The sequence below is a fragment of the Oncorhynchus clarkii genome, chromosome 5 (genome assembly GCF_045791955.1).
Source record: "Oncorhynchus clarkii lewisi isolate Uvic-CL-2024 chromosome 5, UVic_Ocla_1.0, whole genome shotgun sequence".
NCBI classification, from domain to species: Eukaryota; Metazoa; Chordata; class Actinopteri; order Salmoniformes; family Salmonidae; genus Oncorhynchus; species Oncorhynchus clarkii.
Genome location: NC_092151.1, coordinates 54039041 through 54063245, shown reverse-complemented (window position 1 = coordinate 54063245; position 24205 = coordinate 54039041). Strand labels below are relative to the sequence as shown.

Here is a 24205-nt window from a genome sequence, read left to right as displayed (position 1 = left end):
TTATTGTAGCCTTCACAGAGCATGCTCTGTATGATAAAGTTCAGACTTGGATTGTACTCGCTCTGAGGGGACACAACAGGGTGGAAGTTGGGGAGGGTTTTTGAGGACGGGGCCCTGGCGGGGCAAGGCTGACAGCTTCTCTGGGGGTGAGAGAAGTGTGAGAGACGAGAGAGGACTTCTTATTTGTGGACAGGAGGAGAAACCCCAGCTGTGAGAGAGAGAGCCTCCCCTCTCTAAAGCAGAGATGTAACATACTATTGTGCAATCCAACCTTCAAAACCTCTGTTGGAGGGATCTCTGTGGAGAGCATAAACTCTGGGGGTTGGAGCGTGTCTCATTAGAAATTGGAGCTCGGAATGTTTTTCTCTGAGCCCTGTGTCTTGAGATGCCACCTGGTCTTGTCAGGTGGCAAATGCTGCACCCAGCTTAGGAGCTCAAGTACAAGCCCACTGTCAGGGATGCCATGGCAAGGGCAGAGCCCTTGGTACTAGGCTCATCTAATTGACACTCTTTCTCTCTTAACTCACTCCTTCTGTCCCTCTCTTTCTCTGTCTTCTCTCCAGGGGCTGCACGGATGTGGTGTGCTGTGTCGTATTCGTCATCTTCATCCTCGGCTACATCGCTCTGGGCACCGTGGGTGAGTTGTCATGTTGCTGCTTATTTCATCAGACACGTTGGTTTCGTAACACCACAGCCCACCCTATGATGATGCTCCACGTTGTGCGAGTCGAAGTCCCATGTACATGTAGAGAGAGAGAGAGTGTGTGGGTGTGTGTGTGTGTGTGTTCATGAGTTTCTGCTTGCCTAGCTCTCATCTTGACAAAGTCTTTGGGTGGGAAAGGGAAATGCATTCAAGCAAAATGTGTCTTCTGCATTTAACCCAACCCTTCTGAATCAGAGAGGTGCGTGGGGCTGCCTTGATCGATGTTCACGTCATCGGCGCCCAGGGAGCAATTTTTTTCCACCTTGCCGGCTCGGGGATTCGAACTGCGTTCCACCGACTGCCATTTAAATGCTAGATAACGTTTTGTATTGGATCCCGTTTTGCGTTGGGCAACAGAGCTTCTGGTGTTGTGAAGTGTGTGGGAGGTGGAAATATGAGTACTTGAATTTCCCCAGAGTCAGACCCATTCCTTAATGAGTGGGAGTCTGCAACATCAGAGTCTAATGATTTTATGTGAGTCACTTTCTGTTTCTGAGGTTACTGTATGGCATCTCCCTAATCTGTGTGTCTAATCTCTTGATTGGGGGTTTTGACCATGTTCTCCAGGGTTATGGGTGACATCCTCTGGCCTCCATTCCTTTTAAGGGACTTAGAGAAGTTGTGCGTGACGATGTAAACGCAGCCTTACTGCAGTGTGTTCCTCTCAGTAGATTGGAATCAATCATGTGACTCTCCTCACACGCACACACCTCAGTCTGTACAGACACAGACATGCATGCTTAAACACACACACACGTGCCCACACACAAACACATTTGTTTTACTATTCTTGTGGGGACCAAACAATTGATTCCCATTCAAAACCCGATCTCCTAAACCTTACCCCTAACCATAATTCTAACCCTAACCTTAAAGCTAACCCCTAAGCTTAAAATATATTTTTTTCCTTGTGAGAACCAGAAGGATAGTAAAACCAAACACACACACACACACATACACACACACACACCCCTCCCCCCCACACACACACCCTAAATGAGTCAAATCAACTGTCTTTTCTCAAAGTGCAGTCCCTCTGACTCCCGTGTGCAGTGGAGTCACGTCTCAGTCTGGGCAGAGGAAGGACTGTCTGTTGCCCAATTACTTTAAGAGAGCCAGAGCCATGAAAATGGAGGTGACTTCAAATAGACGCTGGCGTGTTTGCAATTACGTGAACAGCTTTTCATTCTTTCTCCTCGCCCGTGGTCTTCCTCATGCATAAACTCTTGTTTCATCCGGACTATTGGGTGAGGCAGGTACAGTGTTGTTGGCTAGAAAGGGAATAGAATGCCTTGTCCTCTAACAGAAAATAATTACTTTAATGACTGAAACAGGTTAGAAAAACAAATTTGCAGCTTGGATTGAATTTCAGAGTAGTCTCAAAAGATACAGACTGGCCTTGGTTCTGTTGGTGGTGTCGTTCCATGAAAAGAGTGCATTTTGCATCACTTTGATATTTAAAATAGAAATTGTGCCCTTTTTTAATATAGTGCCCTTTTTAATATAGACCACAAGGAAAATTCAACAAATCAATATTTTCAACAATTTCAACAAACAATTTTTTTAAAGACTTGCTAAAGTGCCACATTTCAGCATTTTTACATGTCCCTCAGGGGCCCCTTCTGTGACTTCCAGGGAGAATTTAACCCACTTAATCCCAAGATTTCAACAAGTTATCACCATTTATTGTTATACCCTAGTTATTTTGTTGCCTTGACAGTCATTTCTAAAATATGATTATTTATTTATTGTGACTAGTGACTCATTTACGTATGGCCCTCATTTTAAGTTCAACCCTGTTACGTAAGCAGAACTCTTGATTTCATATGGGTAAACTATTCCTTTTTAAGTATTATTTTCTAAAGAAACATTGAACATCTAATGGTCAAATAATAGTGTAAAAGCAGGTGAGCTGGTTTTACCCTTTTTGGCCATTTTCTGGTGTTTTGTGATGGAAAACAGACCATAATATGTAAACCCTGTACCCCATAGGCTGTTTACTCTACAATTAAATGTATTGCATTCAATTGTCTCTCCCTGTTGCACAAATCAAGCTTCCATTCCCCCTGTCACAAGGGGATTTTTGGCTGTTACTTTATATGGCACTTAACAGGCACTTACTGAAGTCATTTTTTAAATGTAACCTCTTGAGATGGGAAAACTTGTTTTTTTTAATGAAGTTAAACATGTGTTCTTTATGACAATGTTAAAAGTAGTTGAAATCAAAACGTTTTATACTAGGTTACACTTCTCAAAAGGTACCTAAATTGGTGAAACAACCCAGTGGTTTTCACTCAAATGATCTCTCTGTATTCTGTAAGGGTAGTCTCAAGGTTTTCAGGTTGTCCTGTAATTGCTGAGCAGCCAGCTCTCAGCTTGACTCGCTAATCTTTTCATATCTGGTTTTTCTGATTTGTGATTCATAATAGGAGTCTTACCTTTGATCCCGTTTGACCTGCTTCTTTAAATTCGGAAGTGATTATGTTAGTGTGCGTTACAGACGGGCAGAGTATTACCATGCACACACAGCCAGGGAGGTCCTGTCACTGACTCATAAATGCCCAGAGTGATTGACAGTTGAAGGGGCAGGGAATGAGGCTAATGATGCGGCCATTTTTTGTCTGGTTGCAGCCTGGATCCATGGCGACCCCAGGAAGGTGGTCTACCCCACCGACAGCCACGGACAGTTCTGTGGACAGCAGGGGACCCCCAACGCGTGAGTATAAAGACGGATGCCAATCTTTTAGTGCACTTGGAAGAGATACCAAAGCCGCTTGGGAGGTGTGTCGGCTCGAACACTTTTGACACCCGCAATACGGCACAAACAATATGAGAGAAATCATAATGCAGAGAAACTGCTATTTCCTACCTTTTTAATATCCGGCCTCAGCATGTCAGTTGTGTTAGTCTCAGTGAGTTGAGGACAGGGGTAGGTCGGCCCTCTAAATGGCAGGTAACCCAGTAAAGAAAACAAGTAGGTGGCCAGTATGATGCAGGAAAACATTTTTTTTTAACTATATGCAAGTTAGATTTATAACAATACAAATAAAGAGCAACGTTGCCTGAAGAAGACTATAGTTGAAACACAGTTGCAGTTGTGCGTCCTGTTATGACAATCACAGGCTGATCTGCTCCTTATACCTATTCTTTGTCAATATAATCTGAGTATAGTTTTTCTATGGGTTTTCCTGCACCGCACTGGCTGCCTACTAGTTGTATTGTTGTCTGTAATAGTTTGTTTATTGAGTGCTTTGCGCACCGTGTATGAAAAGTGCTTAACAAAGAAGCATTGACAACCGCCACGGGCGTTCCTGCGACAACCGCCACGGGCGTTCCTGCGACAACCGCCACGGACCTTCCTGCGACAACCGCCACGGACGTTCCTGCGACAACCGCCACGGACGTTCCTGCAACAACCGCCACGGACGCTCCTGCAACAACCGCCACGGACGTTCCTGCAACAACCGCCACGGACGTTCCTGCAACAACCGCCACGGACGTTCCTGCAACAACCGCCACGGACGTTCCTGCAACAACCGCCACGGACGTTCCTGCAACAACCGCCACGGACGTTCCTGCAACAACCGCCACGGACGTTCCTGCAACAACCGCCACGGACGTTCCTGCAACAACCGCCACGGACGTTCCTGCAACAACCGCCACGGACGTTCCTGCAACAACCGCCACGGACGTTCCTGCAACAACCGCCACGGACGCTCCTGCAACAACCGCCACGGACGCTCCTGCAACAACCGCCACGGACGTTCCTGCAACAACCGCCACGGACGCTCCTGCAACAACCGCCACGGACGCTCCTGCAACAACCGCCACGGACGTTCCTGCAACAACCGCCACGGACGTTCCTGCAACAACCGCCACGGACGCTCCTGCAACAACCGCCACGGACGTTCCTGCTCCCTGTGTTTTTACACACTGTTTGACAGACGGATCAATCTGCTGTTAGATTTTCCATACCACGTTTGTTCTCCGCGTTCTCTTAATAAAACTGTCATTGTCTTTGTGTTGGGAAACTAATGACTATTCTCTCCATTTCCCTGTGGTTACAGCAACAAAGCCATATTATTCTACTTCAACATATTGCAATGTGCCAATCCTGCCGTTCTCATTAACCTCCAGTGCCCTACAACCCAGGTGAGTGCTGCCTCTTAACGCTGCAGACATTATGCTATTAAGTTCCCGCTCGTTTTTTTCTTGCTTGTTCTCTGTCACGAAGCGTTGATTTGATGTTTGGCTGTCCCTTTCTCGTCTCTTCCCAGCTCTGCGTCTCCAAGTGCCCAGACAGATTTGCCACATACCTCGACATGCAATACAACTACAGGTACAACAAGAGCTACTGGGAGTATTACAGGCAGTTCTGCAAGCCGGGCTTCGACAATCCAAGAAAGGTACCGAGACTGATGCCTCCAGTTACTTGTGGTCTCACTTATCATTGTCGTTGAGTGTTCGATCTTCTGTAATGGTTATCGATCTATAAGTCGGTGGAGTACTCGCATCCACTGCAGCCATTTTCTTTCTCAATATTAAAATATTTTCTATGGAGCATTTAAGTACATTACTGTGATTTGTTTTAAATTAAAATGGTCAAAAATAAACAAAAATAGCTTCCTAGCAAAGAGCAAGCAAGAATTTTGCTAGGACTGTCTGGGAGTGGTCTGAGTGGGGAGGGGAAAACTGATAACTAGCTGTTATTGGCAGAAAGTTTTGGAACTCTCTTTCGTATTGGTCTATTAACTAATTTACCGCCTAGTGATGTCACCAGACAGGGCAAAACTCCATCTCACCAAAATAGGCAGAAATTTCAGGCAGTCTTTTCAGACAGCTCTTACACAATTCCACAGTATTATTCCAATTGGGGCTGACCCCAATTAGTCGACTGGTTGATTGTTTGGTCGATAGGCTGTTGGTCGACCAAGATTTTTTTTTGAGCAGTAGCAAATATATATTTTTTTATGGCACACGAGAAACCTGTCTGATTCGCATCCATCTCAGTAAACGAATCCATTGCGGAGGCCGTAGGGATGGCACAGCCCAAGAAGAAGGGGAGTGTGGCTACAATGCACATCTCTCTGCAGAATGCGCTCTCTCCCTACAATTTGTGCACATTTATTGTTTCTTTCGTAACTTCATTTTGTGAATTGTTTGTGTTGGATTGTTAGTGTATATCAATTCCCCATTACATATATCACCAGTAGTACATTTACCATGAATTCCTATCATTTCTAATCTACAATGTTACGGTCATTTCTGTTAATGCATTCAATATATTATTATTCCAGTCTTTTACCGTTCTCATTGTCGGAGTGGACACGTTGTTTGCAGAACACACAACCTATGCTTGTGAGAAACCAGTTTTGGTTGATTTCATTCCATTTCCGAGTTTTGTCAATTTAGTCATTTTTTGTTTGGAGCCCTCATGTCAATGTTGAGTAAGGACGTGCACCTGATTACGCATAGAAGTAGGCTTATAGGCTACAAATGTTGGCATGTAAATGTGCCCATTTGGGGATCTGATAGTATTTCTGATTGGCTTAATGCACCACCACTAATGAGTTGTGGAGCTTCTCAAAGTAATGCTTTTTTTTCACCTCAAACAGCAAGTTAACAAAGTCTGTTTTTTTTTTTTACATCCGTTGAGAAACGTCTCTCCAGCTCTTCCTTTCAATAACCACTCCGCATGAAAGGGGAAAAACATCACGCTGTGATCCAGTGGAAACATCATGAAACAGGCCTGCCTAATGACCTCTTATCCCTTGCGCAAAATAGCCTACAACTGTGTCTGTTCTGAGCTCACTGCTGCAGGAAACAATAAGCTCCCAGGATATTTTATACGATGTTGCAAGTTTGCTAGCACAAGCTTTGAGACTGACCCAAGTTGATACAGTGCTTCAAGTTTGTTGCAGACAGGCCATGCATTGCCAATGTGATTTAGATTATATTTATTTTTATCGGGATATTTTCTACCTGCAGGCTGCAATGTTTTTATTTGTTGGCTTTATGTGGGCTTTTTTTTAACATTGTTTGTAATGAAGACACAGGGAGTCAGGAAGCAAGTGCAGTTGGTAAGTTTACAAGGAACATGAAGATATACAAAACCAATACTGCCTGAAGACTGAGGCTAATGAGGGCTAAATAAAGGTGAAGTAATAAAAGTAATGATGATGTCCAGGTGTGCATAACGATGGGAAGCAGGTGTGTGTAATGATTGTTGCCAGGTGTGCATAATGTAGGTTGCAAGGACCGGTGGTTAGTAGTCTGGCGGCGTCAAGCACCGGAGCGGGAGTAGGCGTATCATCATTGGCAATGGCAACGAAGGTTATGTTTTAGGTTTGTGTCACTTTTTCATTTAGATTTGGATAGAATTTAGATGAACCACTTGACAATGATTTTGAGATATGAAGATGTTATTATGAATGAAATGAAACAGTTCCACGAAAATGTGCATATGAAAACCATAACTGGAAGGCAGATGGGTAGAAATGGTAAGATAAATTGGCATTCCTTATGAGGAAGGTTGTCAAATACTCGTGTAGCCTATTACCAGCATCTTCAGGAGAGTAACGGCAGAATCTGCAAAAGCCAGCAGGGGGGAGAGGAGGATGTTCGGGTCAGGTTAAGTTTTTTTTTTTTTTGGGGGGGGGGGGGGGGTTTATCTTGTTATTTGGCTCTCTCGTGAGTAATTAGTGTCTTATTTCATCAAACAGTGTGCTGAAAGCATCAGATAAGCTCAATACATATAGTTGATTTTATTTAATCACACAGGGTGTGTCTAGGGTGTGTCTATACATGGAAAATACACATTTTAATATTTAGACCAATTTATTAGTCGAAAGAACAGGTGACTCTCGGTCGACCAAGATTTGTTTTAGACGGGGACAGCCCTAGTGGAAATATATATTCAACACAGGACAATCATGATTTTGACGACACTGGGCCTTTAAACAAACTTTCTTTTGTTTTTGGAATTAAATTAAGATCAATAATAGTGTTCAATAGTAGCGACCGAGGCCCTTCCTCTTCAGGAATTCAAATCTTATTGGAGTCAGATTGAGTCATTTAGTTGTTGCATAGAATATATATTGTTGTATAGAGATGATACAAAGTAATATCATTGGATGCGTTTTTCTGTAAGTACTGGGCCTAATGTACTATGTAAAGGAAACATGATGTGAATGTCATTTGAAAGTCCTGTGAGAGAAAAGCGTGAGGAAGGCGGCATCTGCTGATGTCACTCACAGCTCTGACGAGTTGGTTTGTGGGACACAGACTGATACTGGTCCGTGTTCGTCAGACATGCTGGCATGGCACCTCAGATGAGACTTAGAGAGACAGAAAGAGAGAGAAAGGGGGGAAGGGAGAGTGTATGAGATGGTGTGTGGGAACTCATAATCACACAATCACACTGTTACTGCTGAATCGTTGGTTCTCCCACCCACACTGTGTCTAGTCAGTCAGTACCCAGAGCAGAGTGCTAAACTGAGGAATAGAAGATAGAGCAGAAAGGGTTCCCTACCAGTCTGTTCTGTACTGTATGACAGACAGTTGTCTGTTCCTAGTCAACTCAGCCACACGCCCACTCTCCTCATGGTCCTGTTGGATAATGGCAAAGTCATAGGATATGATGATAGGATGTCTTACCAGTCATCCTAACCTAAAATACACGTTTTAATATTCCGACCAATTTATTAGTCGAAAGAACAGACGACTTATTGAAAACTCAAGTCTGAGGCTTTGACGTCACACAGTGGGTATTGTTTGACTTCTTCTCCCTCTCGCCTTTTTTCTGTTTAGTCCGTTGCACAAGTCTTGAGAGATGAGGACTGCCCTTCCATGATAGTGCCAAGCAGACCTTGTAAGTGAATCCGAGTTCTGCACACGGTTCATCCACTATCCTTATTGTGACTTTCATACGGTCTATTCCTAAGACTTAGATTCTGTGGGAGGGGAGGGTATGTGACTGGTTGGAAAAGGGATATATATATATATAATCTATCACAGTGTATGAAATTGAAATACCAAGTTGTTTGTTTGTGTGTTTCAGTCCTCCAGCGATGCTTCCCAGACTTCATCACCAGGAACGGGACGCTAACTGTCGCCAACAAGACAGTCTTCAAAGACGGCTTAGGTAAAACAAGGAGCGTGATCGATCTCCGAGACGCTGCCAAGTAAGTCCTGCTCTCCCCAATGTCGCTCTGCAGAAGCCTTTGTTGTTGTCGAAATCTTGGAATTTCTGCCGAGAGAGACTATGGGATGAATTGTATAAGTGGGAGGCCTATTAGGGGTGGTGGATTCACATGGTTGAATATCTTTTGACCAGTAGACCTGAAAGATGAATTAACGCTGTACAAATCTGTTCACTGTGGCTTCATTGAGGCCATGTTTGGGAATTCAAATGCATTTAAACTATTATATTGTCATAGGGATTCTAACTTGGAACCCAGAGTCAACTGGACAGCTATTGCAGGGTAGGACAACTGGGCCATGATCCCTCATGCCCAGTAGAGTGTGGATCATTCATGCACATTGAAATCCGTCTATGCATGTTTGCTTGGAAATGCAGCTCACGCTGTAGCTTCAGAGTAGTACAGTTAAGTGACTTTCCTCATGCTATGCATATACAGTCTATAAAACGATCAATACGTATATGGATTAACTTGTGGGAGAGATAAGAGAACAGCAATTAAGACCGATGCAGGGTCTTGATCGTTTTGTGTTAACGAGCTGCCATCATTAGTACATCATGTTTGCCTTTGAAAGAAGGATGTTATGACCAGTTGAATGCTTTTTTCTTTTTTAGCCGAGTTACCGCCATGCAGCAAGGAGTGGAAAGGTCTCAAACTAATTACAGTATTTTAACCTTGAACCGTAACCTTCTGTAGCCCCGAGCTCACTGTCTGCAAACTAACCTTCCCACCTGACTGTGCGTCATGGGTAATCTGCTGCTGTTCCTCTCCGGCTTGTGGCTGTGGAAAGGAAAGAGGACAGATTACCTTCAAATGTTGCCCTGATGTGGAGCTAACATCCGTATTGAAGCCCTAGCAAAGACGAGTAACAACTTGGCTTACAGTTAATGTACTATATTGGTCTTTAAAAGCTGAGACTTACGTCACCCCCTAGCTTTCATCAACATCTTCCTTCAGTGATATTTTCTCATCATAATGTTTGCAAAGATTTCATTTCGTGAAACTGGATAAGAGCAGCCTCAGCATCACATTAATGCAGTAATTAGCGTTATTACCACAGTAATTACCACAAGTTATATATATGCCTACCTCTGACTTTCATAGACTATATTTGAACACAAATAGAGTTCCACAGTTGACTAGTCATCTAATGTCATCTGCATTGTTTTGACTGGTAATGTCATTGTTTTGACTGATGTAATGCTTTTGTTATGACAGGTGTAATGCCATCTTTCATCTCGCCCAAACTTTGAGCTGTGTATGTCCTCAGCATCTGTAGTTGATGACTGCGCCACCATTTCCTATTAGAAATTACAGTCTTTGTAGAGGGGCGTTTTTGTCAAAGTAAAAAAAAAAAAAAAAATCTCTCCGGCTATTATTCTGTTATGCCTGATGGTGAACCCTCAGGCATGGCTAGGCTCATCTCACCCTCACGCATGATTTGTCAACAGCCCACCAGTGCCTTTCACATATTTTCCCCTGAATGCCAAGCACTTCAAAGAGTTGTCCAATGACAGAGCATTTCCTTCCAATTACACTGCCTCCAACCAAAACCTTTAACAAAGCATCAATTATTTTGTTTTCGACAGGTTCGGCCAAACTCCATCTGTTATAGCCTGGTCTGTGGAGTGCGTTAGGCACAATGGCACAGCACTTTCGGTTTCATTGGTACATTGGTAGGGTTTCATTGGTATTACTAGGGCTCCTTTTTCATAACAACATGAATTACTTGAGTAGGTTGCATTATGTGCTATTATAGCTGTACGGTCATGGGCTTTTTAGAGAAATATGATGGTCGAGATGAAAATAATGCCTAGAGTGAGCTTTCCTCCTGACGTGTGGTAGCTGTCCTCATAAAACAGACCGAGATTGGTGCTCCACTCACGAGACATTCTGCACAGCTCCAAGGGAAGGTTGGTTCTAGTCTCTCGCTACTGCTGTTCACCAGTCCCGTAGAGGCTGATAATATAGTGAGTAAAAGCACCAGGGGAATACTTTGGGTCCGATGTCTACAATAACACTCTAGGAAAAAAAGGTTCCAAATGGGTTCTTTGGCTATCTCCACAGGATAACCCCTATTGGTTCCAGGTAGAACCCCTTTGGGTTCCAGGTAGAACCCCTTTGGGTTCCAGGTAGAACCCTCTGTAAAATGGTTCTACTTGCAACCAACAAGGATTCAAGGGTTATCCTATGGGGACAGCCGAAGAACACTACGGTTCTAGATAGAGCTGTAGGTAGAGCTGTAGGTACAGTGGATATCTGGTGAAGTATTCCTGGTGATTTTTGCCATCAGCTCTTTGTCAAGCTTGTACTGTACATTGAACTGTTACCATTTTCTGCTTGTTCATGTAGTTATGACAGAAAGAGATGCCTACAGGAATAGCTAAGCTTCAATACTCATTTGTATGTATTTTTCCTGTTAACAATCCTCGTTCCTGAGGGTTCCTTTGCTACTGTGGTGGAGTAGTAACCTGCTGCTTCAGAGTCATAGAGAGCATTGCTGCTTCCTAGCGCTTTGATAACACTAATATGTTGACGTGTGACACATTTATAAGGGACGCCTGCCTACAACCTGTGCCGTCTCCCAGGGCTGTACAGCACCCTCATAAACTGCAGTGTGTCGTGGCCCTGTGCTGTGTGTGCAAGTGAGAGGGATTGCAACACAACACAGGCCAATGTTCTCTCCGTAAATGAGCACGTTCTCATTCTTTATTTCTCCCTCAATCTTTTGCTCTCGCTTCTCCTCTCCCTCCCCTCACAGTGGCATTACCAGTCTGCTAGACGCCAAGGAGGTTGGCATGAAGATCTTTGAGGACTATGCCAACTCCTGGTACTGGATCTTAATGTAAGACCGACACACGTGTGTCCTCATGCATTCATGCATGTATTTTTGTATGTGTATATGTTTTATTGTGGTCCTCACTCTTACACAACAGGTGTGTTTGTGTTTCTAGAGGTCTGGTGATAACCATGGTGGTCAGTCTGGCCTTTATCCTGCTGCTGCGGTTCACAGCCGGAGTGCTCCTGTGGCTCATCATCTTCGGAGTCATCGCTGTGGTGGGCTACGGTTAGTAATGCAGTACGCTCTCCGTCACTGACCCAAAAGCTACTATAGCCTCACTAAAAGAGCACAATGCCATCTTTAGCCTGAGTACATTATCCACACTTCACCAGCCCATACTGTACTGAAGGTCAACATACCGCTACTGTATGTAGACTTGTGTGGGAGACCGTGTCCACATCTTCTCACTTCCAGCTGTCAGTCAACCCCTCTGTTGTCATGGCAAGCTAAATGTAGCAGATGTACAGGTGCAGTATCTCAATGTGTCACATCTCTTTCTCTCTCTGTCTCTCTCTCCTCTGTCTTTCTCAGGGATCTGGCACTGCTACTGGGAGTTCAGTACACTGAGAGGGAAGCCACACGGGGATGGTGACGTCACCATCTCTGACATCGGCTTTCAGACGGACTTCCGAGTTTATCTGCAGCTCAGTCAGACCTGGCTCATCTTCAGTGCGTGGCCGTCCACTTCTCCCATCTATTTGTTTAGCACGGGAACTACTAGCCTAGCACAAGGCTGTCGACTCAGTTTTACTGTGTTTATCACAAGGTGCAGAGTCTCTTGGTCTTGCTGTGAAGCAGTTGGGTGCGAAGCATGTCTGCTGGTTTTGCTTTTGCTTCTCAATCAGTAGATGAATTAGAGATGGGGAAACCATAGGATTTCCTGTTAACCGTATGCAACCTGATATTGCTTAAATTAATTGGGCAAACGCCAGGAGAGTCTATGGTCTGAGGAATAGCACCTTTTTTCTTCTGCTTAATTGTTATAATTTGTATTGCAGTGATCTCCCTGTCGGTCATTGAGGCGGTCATCATAATAATCCTGATATTCCTGAGGAGGAGAGTACGCATCGCCATCGCTCTGCTGAAGGAGGGGAGCAGGTGAGTGGCAATCTTTTCTCAGGAGTTTGACCTCTTGACCTTCTCTTGTTGTGTCACTTTGAATCGAACCCGTCGTCTGTGTGCTCGGTGTGGGAAAATTGAAAATTAACCTAACTTTTAACTACCCCCCCCCCCCCCCACACACACTTTCTCTCCATTCTCTTTCCCTCTCTCTCTTCTCCAGGGCCATTGGCTACATCATGTCCACTCTCTTCTACCCGATCATCACTTTTGTGCTGCTGGCCATCTGCATAGCGTACTGGGCGGTCACTGCTGTGTATCCTCTCTATATATTTACCAAGCCTCATCCTCACTGTGCTACAGTGCCTTGCGAAAGTATTCGGCCCCCTTGAACTTTGCGAACTTTTGCCACATTTCAGGCTTCAAACATAAAGATATAAAACTGTATTTTTTTGTGAAGAATCAACAACAAGTGGGACACAATCATGAAGTGGAACGACATTTATTGGATATTTCAAACTTTTTTAACAATTCAAAAACTGAAAAATTGGGCGTGCAAAATTATTCAGCCCCCTTAAGTTAATACTTTGTAGCGCCACCTTTTGCTGTGATTACAGCTGTAAGTCGCTTGGGGTATGTCTCTATCAGTTTTGCACATCGAGAGACTGACATTTTTTCCCATTCCTCCTTGCAAAACAGCTCGAGCTCAGTGAGGTTGGATGGAGAGCATTTGTGAACAGCAGTTTTCAGTTCTTTCCACAGATTCTCGATTGGATTCAGGTCTGGACTTTGACTTGGCCATTCTAACACCTGGATATGTTTATTTTTGAACCATTCCATATTTTGCTTTATGTTTTGGATCATTGTCTTGTTGGAAGACAAATCTCCGTCCCAGTCTCAGGTCTTTTGCAGACTCCATCAGGTTTTCTTCCAGAATGGTCCTGTATTTGGCTCCATCCATCTTCCCATCAATTTTAACCATCTTCCCTGTCCCTGCTGAAGAAAAGCAGGCCCAAACCATGATGCTGCCACCACCATGTTGGACAGTGGGGATGGTGTGTTCAGCTGTGTTGCTTTTACGCCAAACATAACGTTTTGCATTGTTGCCAAAAAGTTCAATTTTGGTTTCATCTGACCAGAGCACCTTCTTCCACATGTTTGCTGTGTCTCCCAGGTGTCTTGTGGCAAACTTTAAACAACACTTTTTATGGATATCTTTAAGAAATGGCTTTCTTCTTGCCACTCTTCCATAAAGGCCAGATTTGTGCAATACGACTGATTGTTGTCCTATGGACAGAGTCTCCCACCTCAGCTGTAGATCTCTGCAGTTCATCCAGAGTGATCATGGGCCTCTTGGCTGCATCTCTGATCAGTCTTCTCCTTGTATGAGCTGAAAGTTTAGAGGGACGGCCAGGTCTTGGTAGATTTGCAGTGGTCTGATACTCCTTCCATTTCAATGTTATCGCTTGCACAATGCTCCTTGGGATGTTTAAAGCTTGGGAAATCTTTTTGTATCCAAATCCGTCTTTAAACTTCTTCACAACAGTATCTCGGACCTGCCTGGTGTGTTCCTTGTTCTTCATGATGCTCTCTGCGCTTTTGACGGACCTCTGAGACTATCACAGTGCTGGTGCATTTATACGGAGACTTGATTACACACAGGTGGATTGTATTTATCATCATTAGTCATTTAGGTCAACATTGGATCATTCAGAGATCCTCACTGAACTTCTGGAGAGAGTTTGCTGCACTGAAAGTAAAGGGGCTGAATAATTTTGCACGCCCAATTTTTCAGTTTTTGATTTGTTAAAAAAGTTTGAAATATCCAATAAATGTCGTTCCACTTCATGATTGTGTCCCACTTGTTGTTGATTCTTCACAAAAATACAGTTTTATATCTTTATGTTTGAAGCCTGAAATGTGGCAAAAGGTCGCAAAGTTCAAGGGGGCCAAATACTTTCGCAAGGCACTGTATGTGTACACAGTTATCTTGACATGCAGCGTTACCTACAGGTGAAGCATTCTGAGCTATCACCCATGGAGTCATAGTGATTGGAATATATTTGAACTTGACTGGAATTGAATTGAACCTAATAAAACTGCTGAGCCCTTAGTGGAAATCCCAATATTGATGGCTCATAGGCAGGTACAAATTGTGATGCTTGTTTCTGCTTCCATTCCTCTTTGTTGCCCTTTACTGGTTTTGCCCTCAGCTTCTTGGCGTCTTCCGGCGATGCTGTCTACAAGGTCATGTCGACGCCGGACAAATGCGTGTATGCCAACCTCACCTGTGATCCAGAGGTTCGTTTTTCTCTCTACTCTCTTCCTCTTTATCACATTGGTGTTATAGCTGTATTGAAAACTACTGTATGCTATTGGCCTTGAAATCCTGAACAGGAGTACACATCATTCAGCTGTGAAATAGCTAGCCAGTGACAACATCTGTGAGCTCTGGCTACATTCGGTCTTTCATGAAATGGCACCCTAGTCCCTATTCTAGGGAAATCGAGAATGGGAGAAGGCTGCTGTTGTATGCTCTGATCAGAGGGGAGTGCTCAATATAGGGAATTGGGTGGCATTTCCTTCAAACCGAATAACTTCCCCTATCTCTCTAGACCTTCAGTCAGACCAACGTGACCAAGGTGTGCCCTGGCTCCCAGTGCACCTTTGCCTTCTACGGCGGCGAGACCCTCTACCACCGCTACATATTTGTGCTGCAGCTGTGTAACCTTCTGGTGTTCCTGTGGCTGGTCAACTTCACCATCGCCCTGGGACAGTGCACCCTGGCCGGGGCCTTCGCCTCCTACTACTGGGCCCTGAGGAAGCCCCAGGATATACCGTCCTGTCCACTGTTCTCCTCCTTCAGTAGGGCTGTAAGGTAGGCTTGCTCAAATCACTTCACTCGACAGAAAACACTCACGTTCATTGAATGGGGCGGCAGGTAGCCTAGCGGTAAGAGCATTTGGCCAGTAACCGAATGGTTGCTGGATCAAATCCTCCGAGCTGACGAGGTAAAAAAAAATCTGTCGTTCTGCTCCTGAGCACTGTTCCCGCGCACGCCGAAGACGTGAATGTCGATTAAGACAGGCCCCCGCAACTCTCTGATTCAGAGGGGTTGGGTTAAATGCGGAAGGTCGTTCAACTGACTTTCCCTTTCTCAGTTATATGGGATTAGCACATAAGGAGGAGGGGGTTGAGTAATCCTAGTCCTGCACTAAAAAGCTATATTAATGGAGAGTCTCTATTACGCATGCCTTCTAGTCCAGGACTACTCTTAATCTGTGTCCAGGAAACTGGCCCTAAGTGCGTTTAGGTGTTTAAGCCTATGATTTGAAGGGGGAAGTGAGTGTGTGTATGGTGGATGTGTACAGTGCATTCGGAAAGTATTCAGACCCCTTGACTCTTTCCACACTTTGATACATTACAGCCTTATTCTAAAAAAGGATTAAATAATAAAAACGTGTCCTCATCAGTCTAGACACAGTATTCCATTATGACAAATCGAAAACATTTTTTATAATTTTTCATTTTGGCAAATGTATAACAAAAAAACACACCTTATTTACATAAGTATTCAGACCCTTTGCCTTTTGACTCGAAATTGAGCTCAGGTGCATCCTGTTTCCATTGATCATCCTTGAGATGTTTCTACAACTTGATTGGAGTCCACCTGTGGTAAATTCAATTGATATAGACAGGCACGCACTTGGGCAAAAACCAAGCCATGAGGTTTAAGGAACAGGATTGTGTCGAGGCACAGATCTGGGGAAGGGTACCAAAACATTTCTGCAGCATTGAATGTCCCCAAGAACACATTGGCCTCCATCATTCTTCCAGAAGGACAACCATCTCTGCAGCACTCCACCAATCAGGCCTTTATGGTATAGTGGCCAGACGTAAGCCACTCCTCAGTAAAAGGCACATGACAGCCCGCTTGGAGTTTTCCAAAAGGCACCTAAAGGACAGACCATGAGAAACACGATTCTCTGGTCTGATGAAACCAAGATTGAAGGAGGAAACCTGGCACCATCTGGAGGACACCTTGCACCATCCCTACGGTGAAGCATGGTGGTGCAGCATCATGCTGTGGGGATGTTTTTCACCTGCAGGAACTGGGAGACTAGTCAGGATCAAGGGAAAGATGAATGAAGGAGGAGGGTGTTGGGAAGGTGCTCACCTTCCAACAGGACAACAACATTAAGCACATAGCCAAGGCAACACAGGAGTGGCTTGGGGACAAGTCTCTGAAGATCCTTGATTGGTCCAGCCAGAGCTCTGACTTGACCTCGATCTAACATCTCTGGAGAGACCTTAAAATAGCTGTGTAGCGGTGCTCCCTATCCTGACAGAGCTTGAGAGGATCTCAAGAATGGGAGAAACTCCCCAAACAGAGGTATGCCAAGCTTGTAGCCTCATACCCAAGAAGGCTCTAGGATGTAATCACTGCCAAAGGTACTTCAACAAAGTACTCAATAAAGGGTCTGAATACTTAGGTAACTGTGATATTTCAATTTTTTTATTTGTAATATATTTTCAAACATTTCTAAAAAACCTGTTTTTGCTTTGTCATTATGGGGTATTGTGTATAAATTGATAAGGTGGGAAAAAACAATTTAATCAATTTTAGAATTAGGCTGTAATGTAATAAAATGTGGAAAAAGTCAAGGGTCTGAATACTTTCCGAATGTACTCTAAGCAAAATGTTTTCAACACACACACAAGCAGTTTGGTAATAGAGTGTATGGTGTCTCTTCCAGGTACCACACAGGCTCTCTGGCGTTTGGCTCTCTGATTCTGGCTGTAGTGCAGATGTTCCGCATTGTTCTGGAGTATCTGGATCACAAACTCAAAGGTGGGTTTTGTGCTCATACTAAACCCACTGCCTTTTTTATATGTTTATATACAGTGGTGTACATTTATTTGATCATGGTCGTCATCTTTTCAGGTGCGCACAATGCTTTTGCCCGCTTCCTGATTTGCTGTCTCAAATGCTGCTTCTGGTGCCTGGAGCATTTCATCAAGTTCATGAACAGGAACGCCTACATCATGGTGAGTTTGGGACGGTGCAGAGTTAAATCTCTTGTTTTCAGACATTTACTTTCGATACCATTCCTTCAAGAACAGCAGATATGACAGTTCTGATAACCATCTTACGCAAACTGTTGGAATCATGAATACTTTCTCGCACCAGATCGCGATATATGGGAAGAACTTCTGCACCTCGGCTAAGGATGCTTTCTTCCTCCTGATGAGGAACGTAGTGAGGTAAGGCACTGTAAAGCTTGCTTTCCATTAGAATAGAGTGAGTCTGTCTATCATGGGGGTGACTGTCTGTCTCTGGGCTTCTCCAATGAGTTTCCTCTCCTCTGTAGGGTGGCAGTGCTGGACAAGGTGACAGACTTTCTGCTCTTTTTGGGAAAAGTGCTTATTTCAGGGAGTGTTGGTGAGTTCCCTGTCTTTCCCACACACTGGTGTACTGACTATGTCTAACCACTGTATGAGTCACGATACACAAAGGGAAGGAGTACTTTGAAACAGTGACACTGTGCATGCTGGAGTTCAGGTGTCTCTTTGAAAGGCACTATTTGTATTCTCGTTTTTAGTCGTTCATTTTTCTTTTGTTATTCCCCCCCCCCCAGGTGTTCTAGCGTTCTTCTTCTTCACTCGTAAGATACCAGTTATTCAAGAAGAAGTGCCATCACTAAATTACTACTGGGTCCCCCTGCTGGTAAGAAATCAAATGTAGTTTGGGTTAGCATTGCTTGTTGCTAAGTGTGTTCACGGACTTTGACTCTTCTCTCATTGACAGACGGTGATATTTGGATCCTACCTGATTGCCCATGGCTTCTTCAATGTCTATGCTATGTGTGTGGACACCTTATTCCTTTGTTTCTGTAAGTACACCATTCACCTCTTTAAATACAGCCCAGCCTGGGGGTGCAAGGGCCTTTTATATGATACAAAGACACAGGGGTCTGTGTTGGAACTTTGTTGGTGAATTGAAAGGTTTTCCATGTCATATGACCCTATTAGAACGTTAGTGGTGGACCGTTTTCTTAAATAAGTCAGGCGAAAGGTTATTCTTGCGTAGTGTTTTTTTACACTGTAATTATTGTTTTACCAATTAAATTGTTTCTATCACGTGTTCTTACAGTGAAGAACTAGTGAAGACTATTAAATGATTTGAATTGTATGGAGACAGTGTTATTTGCATGTCCCGTGTCAAACCTTACCTTGGCTGCACTCTAATCACTGAACTAGATGGTTATAATTCACTGGCCATTTTGGCTGACTTGAACCATCCTAAACTTTTCTCCTAATTAATTTTGCTGCTTGACTTTCTAAATCGTTTGGCTCTGCTAACTCCTTTCTCTCGTATTCTCTCTTTCTGCCTTCCTACCTACATGTTGTCTGCTCCTCTCCTCCTTCTCCTCTGTGGCAATGCTGGCTATCCCCTGGGGTCCGGTTAAGGTGAAGACCTGGAGAGGAACGACGGCTCGCCCCTCAAGCCCTTTTACATGTCCCCTCAATTGCACCGAATCCTCCGCAGAGAGCAGGGCTCCAAACTCTATGCTACCTCCTGATAGGCCACCACGCTGAACATCTGCCTAGTGACAGGCCAGAACACTGACTCACTGAAGGACTGGCCCATTCACCGTCTGTGTGGGAGTGTTTGTGGTCTGGAGCATACTAGAGCAGAGCCTAATGGTTGGGCTGGACTCCAGACTGGCCAGGACTGACCAGAGAGGCCTTGGCAGGACATGGCAGGGCCCAAGAGGGTGGTGTATGTGGGTGGGGGTTATGTCTATTCAACTTCCTCCCTCTCGCCGCCACCGCCGTTGATACTTCTGATACTTGCCTTTTTTCCTCTGTCGTGCTTCTGTCCCTTTCTTTCTCTGCCGTGCCGACACTGCTGATCTCTGCCTTACTTGGAGAGCGCTGCAGCAGCACAGTGGACGTGTGTGTGTGTGTGTGTGTGTGTGTGTGTGTGTGTGTGTGTGTGTGTGTGTGTGTGTGTGTGTGTGTGTGTGTGTGTGTGTGTGTGTGTGTGTGTGTGTGTGTGTGTGTGTGTGTGTGTGTGTGTGTGTGTGTGTGTGTGTGTGTGTGTGTGTGTGTGTGTGTGTGTGTGTGTGTGTGTGTGTGTGTGTTTGCCATTAGCCCAACACATAGCTAGAGGCACACATACTGCAAAAGGAGATCTCTGTATTTCGGATGCAATTGGTGTACTTTTTCAGATGGTCAAGACATTATGGAGTTGTGGGGTGGCACAGTACAAGGGCACCCCCTTCTGACACTACTGTGTTTGTGCAACGGTTATATGTACTGTCATGTAAAGGTCATGTTTAAGGTGAAGTTGCCCTTAGACGCTGATCTTGGGTTGGTCTGTTTAGCATTTTCCTCACCAGTGGTTAAGGTTAGGATTGTGGGAGGTTTTACCCAACCTCAGAGCTGTTTTAGGCACTCGTGTGTGGAAAATAACTTCGAGGTGGCTTTTCTGTCAAGCATGATTGTTGTTTTGGCTGTTTATGCTTAACATTAGGTGAAGAGGCACTTTTGGTCCACCATATTTATTGACACTGTTACAGATACTTCTACAGAGTCCTGGGCACAAGAACACTGCTCCAAACTTAACGTGTAACGCTACATAGATAAACCCAAACGCACCCACGAGTCTACAGAGTCACAGACACTTGTAGGACGGTTTGGTTTAACAATCCTTGCTTGATATGCTGTAAGTGACCGATATAATGTTGACCGACGAAGGTTCAAGACTTCTTGTACACACGAATGCTGATGCTAAGAATGAGATTTGAATAGACCCTGACACGTTTCAGGAATTCCCGAATGCAGTTGCTAGTAAACGTGCCTAATTCTACATGGGAGAAATGTTCCTCTTTATTGGTTTTGTGGTTTTACATTCTAACGCCGAGAACCGTTTCTAAAAGAAATACAGTTTCTACAAGGATGTTAAAGCCATTTTTAGTCCTTTTATATGGAATAGTAGTGCTGTTTTTAATACTAGGTACTGTAACTCGCATCTGTTTTGGAATATTTTTAATGTTTTTGTACAGCGGAATTATTTTGTATCGATGACTCCATTTTTTTTTGGGGGGGGTGGGGTTGTTTTTGTGAAAGGTTCAATTATAGCACAACTCTTGGGTAATTGATATCTTAATTTGTATTAAACAGAGGGCTTATGAAATATTTACGTTGACACTGGGTTTGTGGTATTGCACAGGATTTGGGGAAGACCTGTTCTCAAACAATGGTAATAAAAGATGGTTTGGTTGGGATCAAGTGGATTTTATGAAACCATGCTTTGAGAGTAAGTATGAAAAATGAGTTTGGCATTTCAAATAGATTTGTAGGAATATGACTGTGTTACAGAATGTTTAATGGTAGGTTAAGGGGTATGTAACATAGTGTCTGTGGTATGTGACTGGCTGTGTGTTCCTGTCCTTAGTGGTGGATCTGGAGGTGAACAGCGGCTCTGCTGCCAGACCTTTCTACATGAGCAGCACCCTGAGACAAATTCTCGACAAGAAGAATAGCAAGAGGAGGAAAGACAAGCGAGAGCGGGGAAGATGAGAAGAGAGGAACGGATACAGGGTGACTGGAGGAGACCGAGGCAGGAGAGATGATGGAGATTGGGGGGAAGGCACCGGTGCATGATGTAGAGATAGAAGACAAGACTATTCTAATCCTGGTCCATATTGTACCTGATACCATTATTATTATGCTCTTTGGACATAATATGTGAATTGTCTTATCTTGCCTTACAGTACTTGGATGTACTAACAAACGTATCACCATGAATGCACAATGGCAACAGTGCAGTTAGCTTAACTGTGGCCAAATCGTGCATTTAAAGGCAACTGCAAGTTCTTGGTTTTACCAATGTACTGTGAAGCACTTACTTGAGGGAACAGCGAAGTGTACATTTGTATAATAATATTTTGCACCACATGCTACCTGTCAGCAGGCCTGTGTCATTCTGTATGCAGGAACTCAAACCAGCCACAAGATGGCACTCTTAAGGTGGACATCTTAAAGGTCCAGTACAGCGGTTTTTAATTGCGATATCAAATCATGTCTGGGTAACAATTTAGCTGCGTTACTGTGGTTTCAATTAAAGTGGTCAAAGAGAAACAAAAATAGCTTCTTAGCGAAAGAGCAACTTCTCAAGTAAGAATTATGCTAGGACTGTCTGGGACTGGTCTGAGTCGGGAGGGGGAAACCAGCTTTTATTGGCAGAGAGGTTAGGAACTCTCGTTCTTATTGGTCTATTAGCTCATTTGTCACCTGGTGGTGTCACCAGGCAGGCCAAAACCCCATCCCACCAAAACAGGAAATATAAATGTTGATTGCACTGGGCCTTTTAAGAAACCTCCCAAGAGGTTACACCAAGACAGCTGAGTGAAGGGCTGCTTGGGTTAATACTGTACATGAAATGTCCGTAGTTACCATGTATAATTATGCTCTTCAAGCTCCTTGGAGCACTAACTTTTATTTTCTCCTATTGAGAAAGCTATTTGCCATACATTGTCCATTGTGCTAATGTCTCGTTGTAGCAACCTTCTAACTTGTCCAATTGTAAGAATGTAATAGCCCTACAATTAGGTGCTTCAGTAAGTGCCAAAGAGCAATGGAAATCAGCAGGAATGCAGCGTCGAGGACCCTTACCTGTATTGGATTCTAGCCACCGTTGACCATAAATCACAGTGTTACAAATGATGTTTCCCTCTTGTATGCCATTCAAAGTTTTTGGTGGACGGTCTTCGTCCCATTCCTTCTTTGTGCAGCAGCACTGTGGGGACAGATCATGTGCCATTACTGCGTCTGTCCCATAGTGGCATCACTGCCAGTATCAGAGATGGAGCATCCTTTCCTACTGGTACACAGTACAGTAGCACATGCCCATACATGCACACGCCAATACCATTTTTGTTATTGAAATTCGACCTGTGTAAGGGCACAACAACTTTATGATTGTGTAAATATGGAAGTAATGCACATCCGAGAATAATTTGAATGGATTACTACAGGCGCCTGTGTTTTCTTCTCTCCCTGTTATTGCCATGAAAGAACAGTCCCGCTTTAACGCAACGATGCCAATAAACTATCTATGCCTATGCTATAGTATGTACAGTGCCTTCAGACAATATTCACAACCCTGGACTTCTTCCACATTTAGTTGTGTTACAAAGTGGGATTCAAATGGATTGAATTGTCATTTTTGTCAACGATCTACACTAAATAATCAGTAAGTGAAAGAAGATTTTGAGAGAATGCCAAGAGTGTGCAAAGCTGTCATCAAGGCAACGGGTGGCTACTTTGATATCAAATATAAAATATATCTTGTTTTGTTTAACACTTTTTTATTTGTGGTTACTACATGATTCCATATGTGTTATATCATAGTTTTGACATCTTCACTATTATTCTACAATGTAGAAAATAGTCAAATAAAAGAAACTCTTGCATGAGTAGGTGTGTCCAAACGTTTGACTGGTACTGTAAGTGAATTATTGCAGACAGGATGCATGTTTTGTAATATTTTTATTCTGTACAGGCTTCCTTCTTTTCACTGTCATTTAGGTTAGTATTGTGGAGTAACTACGACTTTCTCCTATCACAGCCATTAAACTCTGTAACTGTTTTAAAGTCACCATTGGCCTCATGGTGAAATTCCTAGCGGTTTCCTTCCTCTCCGGCCACTGAGTTTGGAAGGACGCCTGTATCTTTGTAGTGACTGGGTTTATTGATACACCACCCAAAGTGTAATGATTAATTGCACCATGCTAAAAGAGATATTCAATGTCTGTTTGTTTTTGTTTTGTTTTTTTACATATCTACCAATAGGTGCCCTTCTATGCCTGGCATTGGAAAACCTCCCTGGTCTTTGTGATTGAATCTGTGTTAAAATTCACTGCTCGACTGAGGGATCTTCAAGATAATTGAACGTTGGGGTACAGAGATGAGGTAGTCATTAAAGTACATTTTTACTCCTGAACTTTTTAGTTTTGCCATAAGGGGTTGAGTACTTATTGACTCAAGACATTTCAGCTTTTCATTTTGTATTAATTTGTAAACATTTCTAAAAACACAAGTCCACTTTGACATTATGGGGTATTGTGTGTAGGCCAGTCAATTTGACATTCCGGCTGTAACACAACAAAATGTGGAAAAGGCAAGGGGTGTGAATACGCTCTGAAGGCACTGTACAAGATGACAAAAGAATATACAGTCTGTAGAGTCGTATCTTTCTACTCACCCGTTCATTTCCATCGCCGTGTGGTAGAACACTACCTTTTGACAAATCGGACAAGGAGGTCAATAAGAGGAATCCCTCCCTCTTTGGGATGTGAATTATTTTTGGTTTACCACCGTCAACGAGTA

At 43.7% G+C, this 24205-nt stretch overlaps 1 protein-coding gene across 8 annotated transcripts in view; it reads left to right on the top strand.

Annotated features, from left to right (window-relative positions):
• The window catches only part of LOC139409005 (solute carrier family 44 member 5b), a 53278-nt gene extending 29804 nt beyond the window's left edge, over positions 1-23474 (top strand). Inside the window, exons 3-25 of one of the 8 annotated variants that reach the window (XR_011634349.1) lie at positions 564-637; positions 3335-3419; positions 4771-4855; positions 4981-5109; positions 8513-8573; positions 8763-8886; positions 9142-9186; positions 9519-9551; positions 11666-11749; positions 11859-11971; positions 12278-12415; positions 12745-12844; positions 13029-13121; positions 15019-15106; positions 15421-15683; positions 17563-17657; positions 17751-17854; positions 17997-18070; positions 18178-18248; positions 18445-18533; positions 18615-18699; positions 21045-21131; positions 21270-21777. Coding sequence is in view for 4 of the 8 variants with exons in the window: in XM_071153609.1 (XP_071009710.1) it covers positions 564-637; positions 3335-3419; positions 4771-4855; positions 4981-5109; positions 8513-8573; positions 8763-8886; positions 9142-9186; positions 9519-9551; positions 11666-11749; positions 11859-11971; positions 12278-12415; positions 12745-12844; positions 13029-13121; positions 15019-15106; positions 15421-15683; positions 17563-17657; positions 17751-17854; positions 17997-18070; positions 18178-18248; positions 18445-18533; positions 18615-18699; positions 21270-21394 (2158 nt within the window). In the remaining 4 variants the exon portion in view is untranslated. Of the gene's footprint in view, positions 1-563; positions 638-3334; positions 3420-4770; positions 4856-4980; positions 5110-8512; positions 8574-8762; positions 8887-9141; positions 9187-9518; positions 9552-11665; positions 11750-11858; positions 11972-12277; positions 12416-12744; positions 12845-13028; positions 13122-15018; positions 15107-15420; positions 15684-17562; positions 17658-17750; positions 17855-17996; positions 18071-18177; positions 18249-18444; positions 18534-18614; positions 18700-19276; positions 21009-21044; positions 21132-21269 lie in introns of those variants that run through there. The other 7 variants (XR_011634347.1, XR_011634346.1, XM_071153609.1 and 4 more) reach the window with 7 other exon arrangements.
• Positions 23475-24205: the final 731 nt, after the last annotated feature.